Source organism: Manis pentadactyla, chromosome 14, assembly GCF_030020395.1.
Source record: "Manis pentadactyla isolate mManPen7 chromosome 14, mManPen7.hap1, whole genome shotgun sequence".
In the NCBI taxonomy this organism is placed as follows: domain Eukaryota; kingdom Metazoa; phylum Chordata; class Mammalia; order Pholidota; family Manidae; genus Manis; species Manis pentadactyla.
This window is the reverse complement of record NC_080032.1, coordinates 40122184-40136235: the sequence shown is the minus strand read 5'-3', so window position 1 is coordinate 40136235 and position 14052 is coordinate 40122184. Positions and strand designations below refer to the sequence as shown.

At 32.8% G+C, this 14052-nt stretch overlaps 1 protein-coding gene across 8 annotated transcripts in view; it reads left to right on the top strand.

Annotated features, from left to right (window-relative positions):
- Positions 1-14052, top strand: part of ZCWPW2 (zinc finger CW-type and PWWP domain containing 2) — a 163247-nt gene that overhangs the window by 97559 nt on the left and 51636 nt on the right. For 7 of the 8 annotated variants that reach the window (XM_057491403.1, XM_057491400.1, XM_036886145.2 and 4 more), the window contains one exon: positions 9610-9656. The exons of the other annotated variant lie outside the window; for it this stretch is intronic. In XM_057491403.1, coding sequence (XP_057347386.1) covers positions 9610-9656 — 47 coding nt within the window. The remainder of the gene's footprint in view (positions 1-9609; positions 9657-14052) is intronic. 8 annotated transcript variants of the gene reach the window in all.

The following is a 14052-nucleotide window of genomic DNA, read 5'->3' as shown; positions in this document are numbered from 1 at the left end:
TTATTCTTTACCACCCAAAATAAGAATTTATTCATATGCATGCTTTCCAAAATATTTTTACACATTTAAAAACCTCTCTCTCTCTTTATAGGGAAAGAGTATATCTTTGTCCACTGAAAAATCATTTTTGTATGGATTAATAGTGTATTTTGCTCTCTGAAACTGTTTTCATTAACAAAACATACACTATTTATGTGCAGTAGTTTTAATAGCTCTTCTCTCATCTCCTTTGCTCTTAGACTATCTATGTAAGGCCTCTTGTGTATTTCAAAGCATGTATTTCAAAATCAGAAGCCAAGGCTTTAAAATATATTCCCTGGGTGAAGCGTTCACTTGGATATGCTATATTATTTCAGAGCAAAGTATTTTTCAAAATGGTTCATTTTTAAATAAATTTAAAGCAGAGATAAAATATAATTTTCAACTTTTTTAAATTAAGTGAAAATATACTATTTCAGGTCATTTTTCAAAGAAACGAATCATAAATGTTATGGTTTATAGATAGCTTTTTAAATGAATTTATCATAAGGATTATAGTAGGTATAACACACTTTTAACTCTAAATAGAATATGATTGTAACATAAAACGGTAATTTTAAGTAAACTTAAATATGTTTTAACATTTTTCTGCTTACTGATAATTTTTTATCTTATGAAGCCCCTTCTCACTTAATCACCTGAAGTTCTAAAACAGATTACTCTATTGGAAGATAGGGACTTTGGTATTGTCTGAATTTTAAAGTATGAATGATATTTTCTTCTCCTTTGGAAAAGTCTAACAGATATTTTTAAAAACTTATCCATAAAAACATTTTATTTGAGAAAAAGTTTAAATATTAACCCAGCCACCCAAGTTTAGATTTTAAAACAAATAAGTAGGTTTGAAAAGAGTGGGGGGAAAATGACAAGCACACTGCTTTTGTTTACTCTGAGACCAGGAAAAGAGATATTTACTACCAAAATGTGATTTTGTTCCTTGTACTGAAAATATAGTCTTTGTTTATTAGTAATAAAGGTGAAGTAACCCTGTTGTCACAAATACAACTGAATGCTTTGCACAGACCATACATTTCTCTTGTGTAACCAAAATGAACTTTGAGATATTTAGTTTTTAAACATTTGTACTTTGAAATTATATAGTTATTTACTTTTTAGTTATATTACAGCCAATTCACACTAGCAGTAGACCCATGCTCTCAGTAAGTTATGGAACTGTCTGCTATTGTGTGTACCAGGTTATTTATGTCTGGGTCCTTTGGCAATCTTGCTTGTCCAGAGACTCTGAAGAGGGGTTATCTCTAAGTGGTTTTGCAGTAGCAGATCATTTTCTTGATGAAAGTCTGTTGATTTTTGCCTACAGAATTTTATGTAATTCAGTCTGACTGTACAGAGCCATATGCCTAAAAACTTCCATTTTGTCCCTGAAGTAGCCAAATACAGGAACATGAACAGACTTCCAGGAGTTCAGTCTTTGCTGTAACAGACTCATTCACTCCACACTCACTCTTCACTGTTCCCAAAATAGGTCATTTATTACTTGCTTAGCTTACCAGGGTGAATTCTAGTACATTTTCAGCTTTTTACTGTGTTCAGAGTTGTTTTGAGAGATAATCAGGTATTTTGTAAAAGTTGAGAAGCATAGAGATAAGCCATTTATTTCATTCCAAAAACTCTGAGGATTCCTTCACCTGAAAATTTCTTCTTCCAGCCCATAAATAATTACTACTAATTTTTTGGCCTGAATTATTCCTACTCTGCAGAAATTGGCAATCTATTATTTGATTCAACTCTTTTTCATTATTGAAATCTGCAGAGTCAGGAAATAATATGTACATATAGACTCGGTCATACTACAACAAATTTCAAAGTTCTGTCCACATGATGTGGTTGCCCTGTTTTTGTTGTATGAACTATTATTTCAAATAAGTGATTTTTCTTCTGGATCTAGACAGCTTTTTTAATATAGGAACATTTGTTATAATTTTATTTTTTAAATGAACAGCGTATTATCCGTATAGTCTCTATGTAAATCTCATATTATTTATAAGATTAGTATTTTCTTACATGCTCTGTATTTTAGAGTGGATGGTCCTATTTCTACCTTTTTTTCCCCAGAATCATTTGTTTTTTTAAAATAGACTTTATTTTTTAGAGAAGTTTTAGGTTCACAGCAAAATTAAGCAGACAGTACAGAGGTCCCATATGCCACCCAGGCACAACATCCCACACTGAGTAGTACAGTTGTTACCATCTATAACCAGCATTGATATATCATTGTCACTCAAAGTCCATATTTTACATTAATGTTCAGCCTTTATGTTTTACATTCTGTGAGTTTAGACACATGTATTCAACATGTATTCACTGTTGTGGTATCAAATGGAATAGTTTCACTGGTCTAAACAATCCCATGTTCCACCTACCCATTCCTCCCCCACCTCCACCCCTCTGCCAACACCTGGCAACCACTGATCTTTTTATTCTTTCCGTAATGTCTTATAGTTGGAACCATACAGTACGTAGCCTTTTCAGATTGGCTTCTTTGACTTAGTAATATATATTTTTGTTTCCCAGTGTCTTTATAGATCTTTCCTTTTTAGCACTGAATAATATTCTGTTGTTTGTACCAGTTTATTTTACTCACCTAGTGAAAGGACATCTTGGATATTTCCAAGTTTTGACAATTATGAATGAAGCTACTGTAAACATTCACATATAGATTTTTGTGGGCACATAAATATTCAGCTCCTTTGGGTAAAAATGAGAGTGCAGTTGCTGAATCATATGGTAAGAGTATGTTTAGTTTTACAAGAAACTACCAAACTTTCAAAGTGACTGTACCATTTTGCATTCCTACCAGCAATGAATGACAATTCCTGTTGCTCTACATCCTCTCAAGCTTTTGATGTTGTCAGTCTTTTGGATTTTGGCCATTCTTATAGGTGTATATGGGTATCTCATTGCTTTAATTTGCAGTTCTCTAATGACATATGATGAACATTTTTTCATATGTTTGTAATATGTAAATCTTTAGAAAGGTGCCTGTTCATTGCCCATTTTTTAATCCAATTGTTCATTTTCTTATTGTTGAGTTTTAAGAATTCTTTTTGTATTTTGGATAATAGTCCTTTATCAGATTGTATTTTGCAAATATTTTCTCCTACTCTGTGGATTATTTTCTTATTCTCTTGACAGTGTCCTTTGCAGAGCAGAAGGTTTTTATTTAAATGAAGACCAGCTTATTAATTACTTCTTTCATGGACCTTGCCTTTGGTGTTATATCTAAAAAGTCATCAGCATACTTGGAGTTATCTAGATTTTTTCCTGTATTACCTTCTAGGATTTTTACACTGTTGCATTTTATATTTAGATGTGTGATCCATTTTGAGTTAATTTTGTGAAAAGTGTAAGGCCTGTGACTAGATTCATTTTTTGGCATGTGGATAACTAGTTGTTCTAACACCATTTGTTGAAAACACTATCTTTTCCCCATTGTATTGTCTCTGTTCCTTTATCAAAGATCAGTTGACTATGTTTATTGGGTCTATTTCTAGACTTTCTATTCTCTTCCATTGATCTATTTTTTTATCTTTTTCCCAATATCATACTGTCTTAATTACTATATTTTTATAGTAAGTCTTGTAGCCAAGTAGGGTCAGTCCTCTGACTTTGTCCTTCTTCAGTATTGTATTGGCTATTCTGGGTCTTTGTCTCTCCATATAAACTTTGGAATCAACTTGATTATATCCACAAAATAACATCTTAGGATTTTGATTGAGAGTGCATCTAATCTATGGATCAGTTTGGGAAGCACTGATATGTTGACAGTATTAAGTCTTCCTATCCATGAACATGGAATATACCCACATTTATTTAGTTTTTCTTGTTGTTCAAGTTTTTTACTTTTCTTCATATAGACCTTGCCCATATTTAGTTAGATTTGTGCCTAAGTATTTCATTTTGGGGGATGCTAATGTAATGATAATGTGTTTTAATTTCAAATTCTACTTGTTCATTGCTGGTAAATAAGAAAGTGATTGACTTTTGTGTATTAACTTTGTATCCTGCAACCTGCTGTATTCACTTATTTGTTCTAGGGGTATTTTTCTTGATTTTTGGATTTTCTACATAGATGACATGTCATTTGTGAACAAAAACAGTATTTTTTTCTTTTTTCTCAATCTATACCTTTTATTTCCTTTTCTTGTCTTACTGCATTACCTAGGAGTTCCAGTACAATATTGAAAAGAGTGGTAAAGTGGGGATATCTTTGACTTATTCTTTATAGAGGGAAAACTTCAAGTTTCCCACCAGTAAGTATGATGTTAGCTGGAAGTTTTTTGTAGATTGCCTTAGCAAGTTGAGTTTTCTTCTTTTCCTAGTTTGCTGAGACTTTTTGTCATGAATGAGTTTGGATTTTGTCAAGTCCTTTATCTGCCTCTATTGGTATGATCATGTAACTTTTCTTCATTAGCCTGTTGATTGATGTCCTGGATTACATTAATTGAATCTGAATGTTCAACCAGCCTTGTATACTTGGGATAAATCCCACTTGGTTGTGGTGTATAATCCTTTTTAATAGATTGTTGGATATTTGCTATTATATTGTTAAGGATTTTTGCATCTGTGTTCATGAGAGGCATTGGTAATTTTCTTGTAATAACTTTATTTGGTTTAAGTTTTGGAGAAACACTGGCCTCATTGAATGAATTCTACAATAGTTTATAAGTAGTATAATTTCTTCCTTAAATGTTCAGTAGAATTCACCAGCGAACCCATCTAGGCTTAGTGATTTCTGTTTTATAAATATATACACACATACACACTCACACACATAAGTACACATAATTGATACATTGCTCTTTTTTACTATTTTGAACAAATTGTTTCCAGTTAGATACATTAAGAATAAGTAAAATGAAGGTACTTACTAATTCTGTGATTCTCTTCCTTTCTTTATCTTTCTTTATGTAGATCCAAATTTCTGACCTATATCACTTTTCTTCTCTCTTTTAACATTTCTTACAAAGCAACAAATTCTCTCTCAATTTTTCTTTGACCAAGTGTATATTCCTTTACTTTTGAAGGATAATTTCACAAGGTACAGAATTCTAATATGGTGGATTTTTTTTTCTCTCAACACTTTAAATATTTCACTCCACTCGCCTCTTGCAAGGAGAATTGGATGAAATTCTTACCTTTGTTCCTTTATAGGTAAAGTGATTTCACCCCTCTGGCTTCTTTCAAGAATTTTTTGTTTTCTTTGATATTCTGCAGTTTAAACATGATACAAAAAGGTGTCACTTTTGTTGGCATTTGTCTTGTTTTGTGTTGTCTGAGTTTCCTGGATCTGTGATTTGGTGTCTGACATTAATTTGGGGGAAATTCTCATTGTTGCTTCAACTATTTCTTCTGTTCCTTTCTCTTTCTTTTACTTCTGGCTTTCGCATTACACTTATGTTTACTTTTGTAGTTGTCCCATGGATCTGTATAGTCTGTTCTGTTTTTTTTTTTTCAATGTTTTTTTCTCTTTGTTTTTCAGTTTTAGAAGTTTCTCTTGATATATCCTCAAGCTCAGCAATTACTTCCTTGGCTATGTCCAATTTATTGGTGAGCCCATCAAAGACATTCTTTATTTCTGTTACAGTACTTTTGATCTCTATCATTTTTTAAAATTATTTTTAGAATATCCATCTCTCCTTACTTTACATGTTCTTGCATGTTGTTTACTTTTAACATTATATTAATCATAGTTGTTTTAAATTCACCATCTGATAATTCCAATATCTCTGTCATATCTGGGTCTGTTTCCAATGCTTGTTTTGTCACTTTAAATTGATTTTGCCTTCTGACATGCCTTACAATTTTTTAACATGATGTACCAGGTAAAAGAAACTGTGGTAAATAGATAGGCCTTGTGTAGTGTAGTGGTAAGATGTATATGGCTGGGGAGTCATTCAATAGTCCTGTGATTAAGTCTCATTCTTGAGCTTTGAACTGCACGGGTGCTTCTCTTTTTTCTTTTGTTTTTTTCGCCCCCTTAGATGGTACAGAAGGGCTTGATGGGGGCTGAAGCTGGTACTTCCCTTCCATCTTATGGAAAGCTACAGCAGGCCGGATTTGGATAGCTCCCTTCGCCTGGGTTAGCTATCCTCTGAATAAATCCTATATATTAGGCTCTGGTAAAATAGTTTCTCTGGATGGCAGGCCTTGTTAAGGAGAAATGAATATTCTGGCATATTTCACAATGGTTACTTTTTCCTCCCACTAAGTGAAACACTGAGGGATTTTTCTCCAATCTTCACTGTGAGAACCCAATAGAGTCCCTAAAGATAAACTCATAGGTGTGTGTCTCTCTCCCCCACGACTGGGTCCCCTTAGAGTTTCTATCTCTTAGGCATGTTCACACTGAGGCTCCAGCAATTCATCAGTTACAGTTAATGTTTTCCTATACTGGCACGGGTTCCTGTGGAGGTTTCTGCTCTGGTAGGTTGTGTTACCTCATCTTCACTTGCCTGTCTGTCTCTCCTGATTTGGGGACAGTGGTTTGCCCTGTGGCCTCACTTCTCTGGGATCTGGGAAGAGTTACTGCTTTTCAGTTAGTTCAACATTTTATGTTACAATGGAATGGTGACTTCTAAGCTCCTTACATGCCAGACAAGAAACTGGACTATTCTCTACCTTTTTAAGAAAATGATGTGACCTGTCACATTTAAAGAACATACCAACAGTTTTTCTGAGGCCATGTATGGACAAGCCTTAAATCAATTATTTAAAGAAGTAAAGCCACTGATTTATGTTAATATTTGTGTTCCTCTATAATATGGTTGTAAATAAAACATTTTAAACATCTATTATGGGTCATGAGGCATAACTATCTCTACTCATTTGGAACATTTTCATTTTCTACCTGTATCTCCTTTTTTGCACTGAAAAAATGTGGTGTAGATAGAGCTCAGAATAGGATTAAAGACTCTTTTAATTATCCAAATCTACATTTTCTGTTAACTGCTTTTCACTCTGTATGTGAGGGTCCCTACATGCAGAGATTTCTGAAGGGAAAAAATTAAGGCTTTCTCACTAGGGTAAGTTCAGCTCATAGAAAGTGGGTGAAGTTAATGTTGCTGAAGTTAAACACGACTTACTGCTATTAATAGGGAAATTGCTAGTGATTGTAATGTTATAAATATTACACCAGAATCTCCCTTTGACATGTGAAAATCAGAGTGGTTGTTGATACTGGGAGATGGTTCTGTAATTTTTGAACATAGGAAGCTCCTTGAACAATGGTTTGGATATTTCTGCTCCCAGTTCATCTCATGACCTGAAATTTTACATAAGAATATCATATATTTTGAAGAAACAAAACCAATTTCTAATATATTTTCATTAATTCTCAGTATACAATATGGGTCCATTGATCCAATTTTATTTTTTGTGTTTCTTTATTGTGTACTTTTAACTCTTTGTACAGATTGCTATTTCATCATGAGTTTTATTGTTACTAGAGGTCTCCAAAAGAACAAGAAGAAAAAATTTTTTAGGTAAAATGAAGGCATATTTATTTTATTTTATTTTACTGTCAGGTTCCATTGGGCCCTTTCTTAATTCTAAAATGCATTATAGAATTTCAGTGATCTTATCTTTTCCTATTTCTTGAAATATTTTGTTATTTTATCATTACTCATCAATTATTCCCAATTACATTAAAAAGACCAAAATAATTATTTAAATGGAAGAATGATGGACTCACCTAAATAGATGATACAGTACTGAAATATATCATCACTTAACTATTTTTCCTACTATTCCAGGGGTTAAGATCTCCTTCACTCCCTCTTTCTCTCTTTTACTGTTTTTCTCTCTTTTGCTCTCTCTCACACAGACACAAACACATACATACCCCAAAATGTCTTAATTAGATAAAATGGAAGAGAACATCGTTGATGATCTGTTATCTACCTGACTTTGTTTTAGAAGTTTATTTACATAGATTATATTATTTAAATCTCACAATATACAAATAAGGTAATAATTATTACTCTGAGTTTATCAATAAAGAAACTGAGGGTTTGAGGTACACAGTGTTTTATATGTTACACTGTCTGGTATAGTAACTTATACCACATAAATATTCTATGTATTTTAATTAATAAATTATGTTAAATATGTTTCAGATGCATATAAGAATTTGAGCAAAATACATGTATACTTATTATTAAAATTATTAACTACCTACTGCATATAGAATATGATCTCTGCCTTTAAGGCAGAGTCTAATCTTGCAGAGTACTTAGACATATATAGAAATAACCATAATACAAGGGAGAAAGTTCTGCAGCCTAAGATGACAGGATTTACAAAAGAGGTGGGTATTTTCTCCTGATTGGAGGAATGATCTGTGATGGTGGATGGTCTTTTGTGCATTCATCAGTGGGAGCCAAGTGTACTGCAGAGGAAAGGATTATTTCAAGTAAAGAGCTGAACATAGGAAAGAGAGCTGTTTATATGCCGCCAGCCAATTGTAGGTATAAACATAATAACCTGCTCCTCTGAATTTCTATGTTTTATACCATTAAGTTTTTTTTTTTACTGCAAAATTTGCTTTTAGATAGCAACCCTTTATTTATTCTTAAATTCATGGATATTCTTTTTTTGTGTGTACATATTACTCATGATGAATTTTAGTCTTATATTAGTAAGTTAAATTTCTGTTTATTTTTCTCTAATGTTAAATATAATCCTAAAACTTCATTATTAATGTCCACAGCTCTTTCCATTTTTCATTACCACAATATGAAGTTGTATAAAACATGATATATAGAATACTATGAATAAGTATTTACATATAACTGATTCAGCTATGGAATTCCAGATTGTACATTTTTTAAAAATCTACCAGCTATGGCAATATTTTAACTTATACAAACAATACCCACATATTTTTGCACATATCAAAATAATAACTTGAAAATTTTTCTGTATAATATTTAGTTATACTCCTCATTCTTACTGAGTCTTTTTCTGAAGCACTGTCAGCAGCTCAGGCATCTCAATTGGAGTCAGCAGACATAAAGATTAGAGACTTGTAGTCAGAAGAGTCTGGATTCAGAGCACAATCTCAGGCAGGGTATTTAACTTATCTTAGCCTCAACTTCCTCAGCTATGAACCTGAGATGGACTGTATACCCTCCAAGATTGTCATGAAGATTAAATAAGATGCTGTCTATATGAAGTCTTTACCCCATGTCTGAAATGTACTAGATGTACAGGTAGAGTTAACTGGGATTGAATTCCAGATCCTGTATGCTCCAGAGCACACATGCTGACTAAAGCCTAGAAATCAAATATGCTAGATGCTAACTCAAGGATGTCCAATCAGCCAATCAGATTTAAGGGAGGTTTGTCAAATAAGTATATGAATCCCTGATGTTATTACTTCCAGATTACTTTGTTCTGGGAAGCTGAGCTTACTAGCATTTTGATCAAGAGAACCACTGAAAATATCACAGTGTGAGAAAGAAGAAAAATGTAAATGTGCAATGTTGCATTTATTTCAATAAGAGAATAGGTCCTTTTTTGAAGCAGCCATACTTTATTATCTTACAGATAAATCCAAATCAGATGGCAAAATTGCTGTGGTGGCCAAGAAAAGGGTAAGATCACATTTTATTACATAAGATATACAGACTTCAAATTCCATTTGATTACTACTATTTTTTAAAAGAAATTCAAATTAATATTTAAAAACAAAATGACATATAATCAAATTTTTCTTCTAAATGTTAGTTGAGTATGTTTTCTTTCTTAGGTTAACACTAGAAATTTAATATTTATGGTTATATCAGTATATAGAATTATCAGAAATTAGAATAGAAATTTTTAATAAATAATTGCTTTTATTTAAAATATGTTTTATACATATACTCTCAAAGACATTTTATTTTTTATATATCATGTTATTGTAATATGTACAAACAATCTCATGGAAAATTCAAATAATTAAAATTCATGGCTTACTGTGGACTTTACCTTAAAGTTAAGTAGAGAACATCAACCATTTGTAAGAATCTAAGCCTAAAATCTTTTAAATGAAAATTTGTAAAGTCAATAATACTTCTGAAGAATATTTAAAATTTAACATGTCATTTTGTATATTGTATTCAGAGAGATGTTTAAGTCTGCTTAATGTCAGAACTGTGATTGAGACAGGATGAACCTTGATGTTCTCCTCAAGTGATAGTTAACAGAACATCACTGAAAAAGATATGATTCAATGCTTAAGACAAAGTTCTTCTGGACAAATAATATATAGGTGTCATAAGAAAAAGAACCATGATTGAAGGGAAAGCCTGTCCCTATCGTATTTTGTGTGTTGAGTGGTGGGATTGGCACAGGGTAGATGCAGGGAAGGTTGAAGTTAACCTGGGGAAACAAGAGAATGTAGGCATGAGCCTGTAGGTGAGCATCAGTTTTGTATTCTTGATAAGTATATGTTATGAGTCCTTTTAAAATTCGATTTTATTGTATCCTTTTGCTTTTTGGCTTATAAAAGTAACCTGGACTTTTCAGTAGCTGAATAATATTGTTGTACCTTTGCAGAGAGAAATTCAACATCATAGAAAGCAAAGTTGCCTTTTTAGAAAGAAAGGCAATAGCACTTGTATGAATATCTGAAGATTTAGATAGAAATATGTGAGGTAGTACAGGTTTGTTAATGTAGATGGAATTGTATATTTCAGTCTCCACTAAAGGACATTTAGATTAAAAAATGATAAAGACAATAATAGCTAACATTTCTGTATATTGCTTTATTTTCACCAGTGATTCTCAATTAAGGTGGTACTGTCTCCAGGATGGTGCTTATTCAAAGTATGGTCCATGGACCAGAGCTGGTCTCTGAACTATTTATTACTGGTGTGCAATGAGATAAGAGCAAAACATAAGAGTAATTACTTAGAAACTTGTATAGGAATTTGACAGTGTAATTTTTGTCTGTTGAATGTAATGATAAAATAGAGCATGTATTTTCTCTGTTTTTTTTTTTTTTTTTGGTAAGAAAGTCTAGATCTTAGATTAGGGCAAAAAACTAGTCCTTTATCACAGGTTGGTTGAGAGATACTGCCCAGTGGGATATTTTAGGAATTTATGGAAATGTTTTGGGTTATAATAATTTGGGAGAAGACAAGACATTTTATTGGGCAAAGGTTAAAGATACTAGGTATCTTGCCATTGATGGAACACAACTGGATAACAAGAACTGCCTGACATTTGGCATGGGTTTGGATGCACTGCTAGACTCAACCAACTCCCAAGTATAATTGTGTAATGATTCAATGCAAAACAATACTAATATATAACATGTTAGACAAAAAAACAAAGGATTTAAAAGTTTATTATGGAAAGGAACACTGAAATGGAATAAACACACAAGTCTCAAAATTAATGAATAATTTACTTTTTTCTCAAGATAATTGTAACATTTTCAACAATATATATTTAGCTGTAAAGGTAGACTGCAATTACCAAGAAACTATGGAAAACATTTACAAATATGTAACAAGAAATCTGAAATGCTTTTAACCGTCTTAAAATCAAATATTACTGAATTAACAGGTACATGAAGTGTATTGATTTCATTGAATTTTTAAAAAATAAACATTTGGAAATATTTCATAGTATTGCTATCCTTTATAAATTTGTGAGTATTTTAGAGTAGTGATAAGAAGTCTATGTTACAAATATTACATATTTAAATTATTTTTGGATAGCCTATGTTTTCCAGTCTTCCTAGGATACTGTCCCCAAAAGACTACCTTAAAATTCTCTATTATGTCTTATATTTGCTTCTTTTTCCAATTTATCAATATATTCTTCCTCACCTATTAAAAGTTATTTTCAAGTACTAGAGACTTTAATGTGTGCCCTGATATATTGCAGGTTTTCAAGAAAGGAAATGCATTTTCTGTGATATTTTGTTACTAGGTTATCCGATGTCATAGCATTGAGAATTATTTTTCCCATTAGAAATTATTTTTCCAATTTCCAGTATCATTTGGGAGACTGTCAAACTTATTTTCTATGCTTGGGCAATTTGAGTTTATTTTAGAGTATTATCTCTATTTCAATTAAGATCAGTTTATTTTTCTCATACAGATGTTTGATCTGTTACTACTTAACCTATAAGTACGTTCTATTCTTGTGTCCACAACTACTTCTCCTGGCACATTTTCCTATAGATCCTGTACAGAGTGACTTTGACCATTAGTGTATGTCCAGACTTACTCATGGTAAGGTTGACTAACATTCACCTTATTAATTACGTCTTCACATGTAGTTGTTCCCAACATATCACATAGAAACAAGCATTTTATTTTATTATAAATATATTTTCTTTTATTTCTTTCTTATATTACAGGGGTTTTTTTGAAATTATTTATGTAGCCAGATATGTTAATTAGGGTACAGGCTATAATACTGTAACAAGGAGACTCCCAATTACACTGAGCCAGTCATACAAGATAGAAGTTTATCTCTTTACCATATGCCTGACCAAAGGTGGACCAATGATCCAGGTTGGGAGGAGGCCTTGTGCCGTAAGATCAGCCAAATTCCTTCTAATTGTTATGCCAGTCTCTATAGAGTGTGGTCCTCATCTGTATGGTCAAAAGTTGATTGCACTGTCACATCCACATTCTTGCCTGTGGAAAAGGAGTGCAAACAGTTTCCTGAATAGGAACACATAAACTTGAAGTCACACATGTCACTTCTCTCACATCCCACTGGCAAAACATGGCAATACACCCAGGGGCAAATGAAAGTACAGGAATGCAGCTTCTAACTGGCTAGTTTGAGAAGAGTATTCTAAAAGGGGATGCTGAAAGGAAGAAGAGGTGCCTGGATACCAGGTGACAGTGGTCTAAGAGTTCATTTCAATGTAGGGAATATGTTTCAAAATATTTGTTATAAAAAGGGGTTATTAGATCTGAGACAACTGAGAAACAATAGCATAGACTATCTATTTGACCCTCACAATACCAGGATAAATAGGTATTATGATAATTCTTAAAAAGAAACCACCCCAGCCACATTAAGTGACTTATAGTACTGTCAACAGTGTAGGAATGCATTTCTCATGGTCCATAATACCACAACTTCCTTTAAAAGTTCTTGGGCTTTGCCAGGTGGAGAAAGACAAGTACCAAATGATTCTCTCATCTGTGCAGTATAACAACAAAGCAAAAACTGAAGGAACAAAACAGCAGCAGACTCACAGGACCCAAGAAGGGACTAGTGGTTACCAAAGGGAAAGGGGGTGGAGAGGGCGGGTGGGAAAGGAGGGAGAAGGGGATTAAGGGGTATTATGATTAGCACACATAGGGGCTGCACAGGGAAGGTGGTATAGAACCGGAAGACAAGGAGTGACTCTATAACATCTTACTATGCTAATGGATGGTGATTGTAATGGGGTATGTCATGGCGACTTGATAATAGGGGGGAATGTAGTAACCACAATGTTGCTTATGTGAAACCTTCGTAAGATTGTATGTCAATGATACCTTAATTTTAAAAAAAAGTAATACATGAAAAAAAGTTCTTGGGCTTTCAAAGTCACTGTGAGTATATTTTTGAGATACCATATTACTTTTTAGTATTTCTGTATATTTGGCTTTGTATGTTTGATTCTTAATCTTGAATGTCATGCTTCTGAATGGGCACAATCCTAGCTTTCAAACAATTCTTCATCTGTATAGTACTTTCAGCTACAAAGCATTTCCAGAAACATTGTCTTTCACTTTCACCTTGGGAGGAAGGTAGAGCAGACCTTATCATCTTCTTCTTACAAAGGAGATCGTTTATAGTTAGAGAAGTTAAGGAATTTGCCATAGCCACACAGTGTTCTGTAGGTACTTTTACTTAATTTTAATTAGCTTTCTTTAGATTCATTTAAAGTATTAGCAAGGTAACCCCTTTAGTTTTTGACTGTTAATTTCACATAATATGGTAGCTTTTACTATTCTGTATATTTTGGATCTGAGGATATTGAGCACA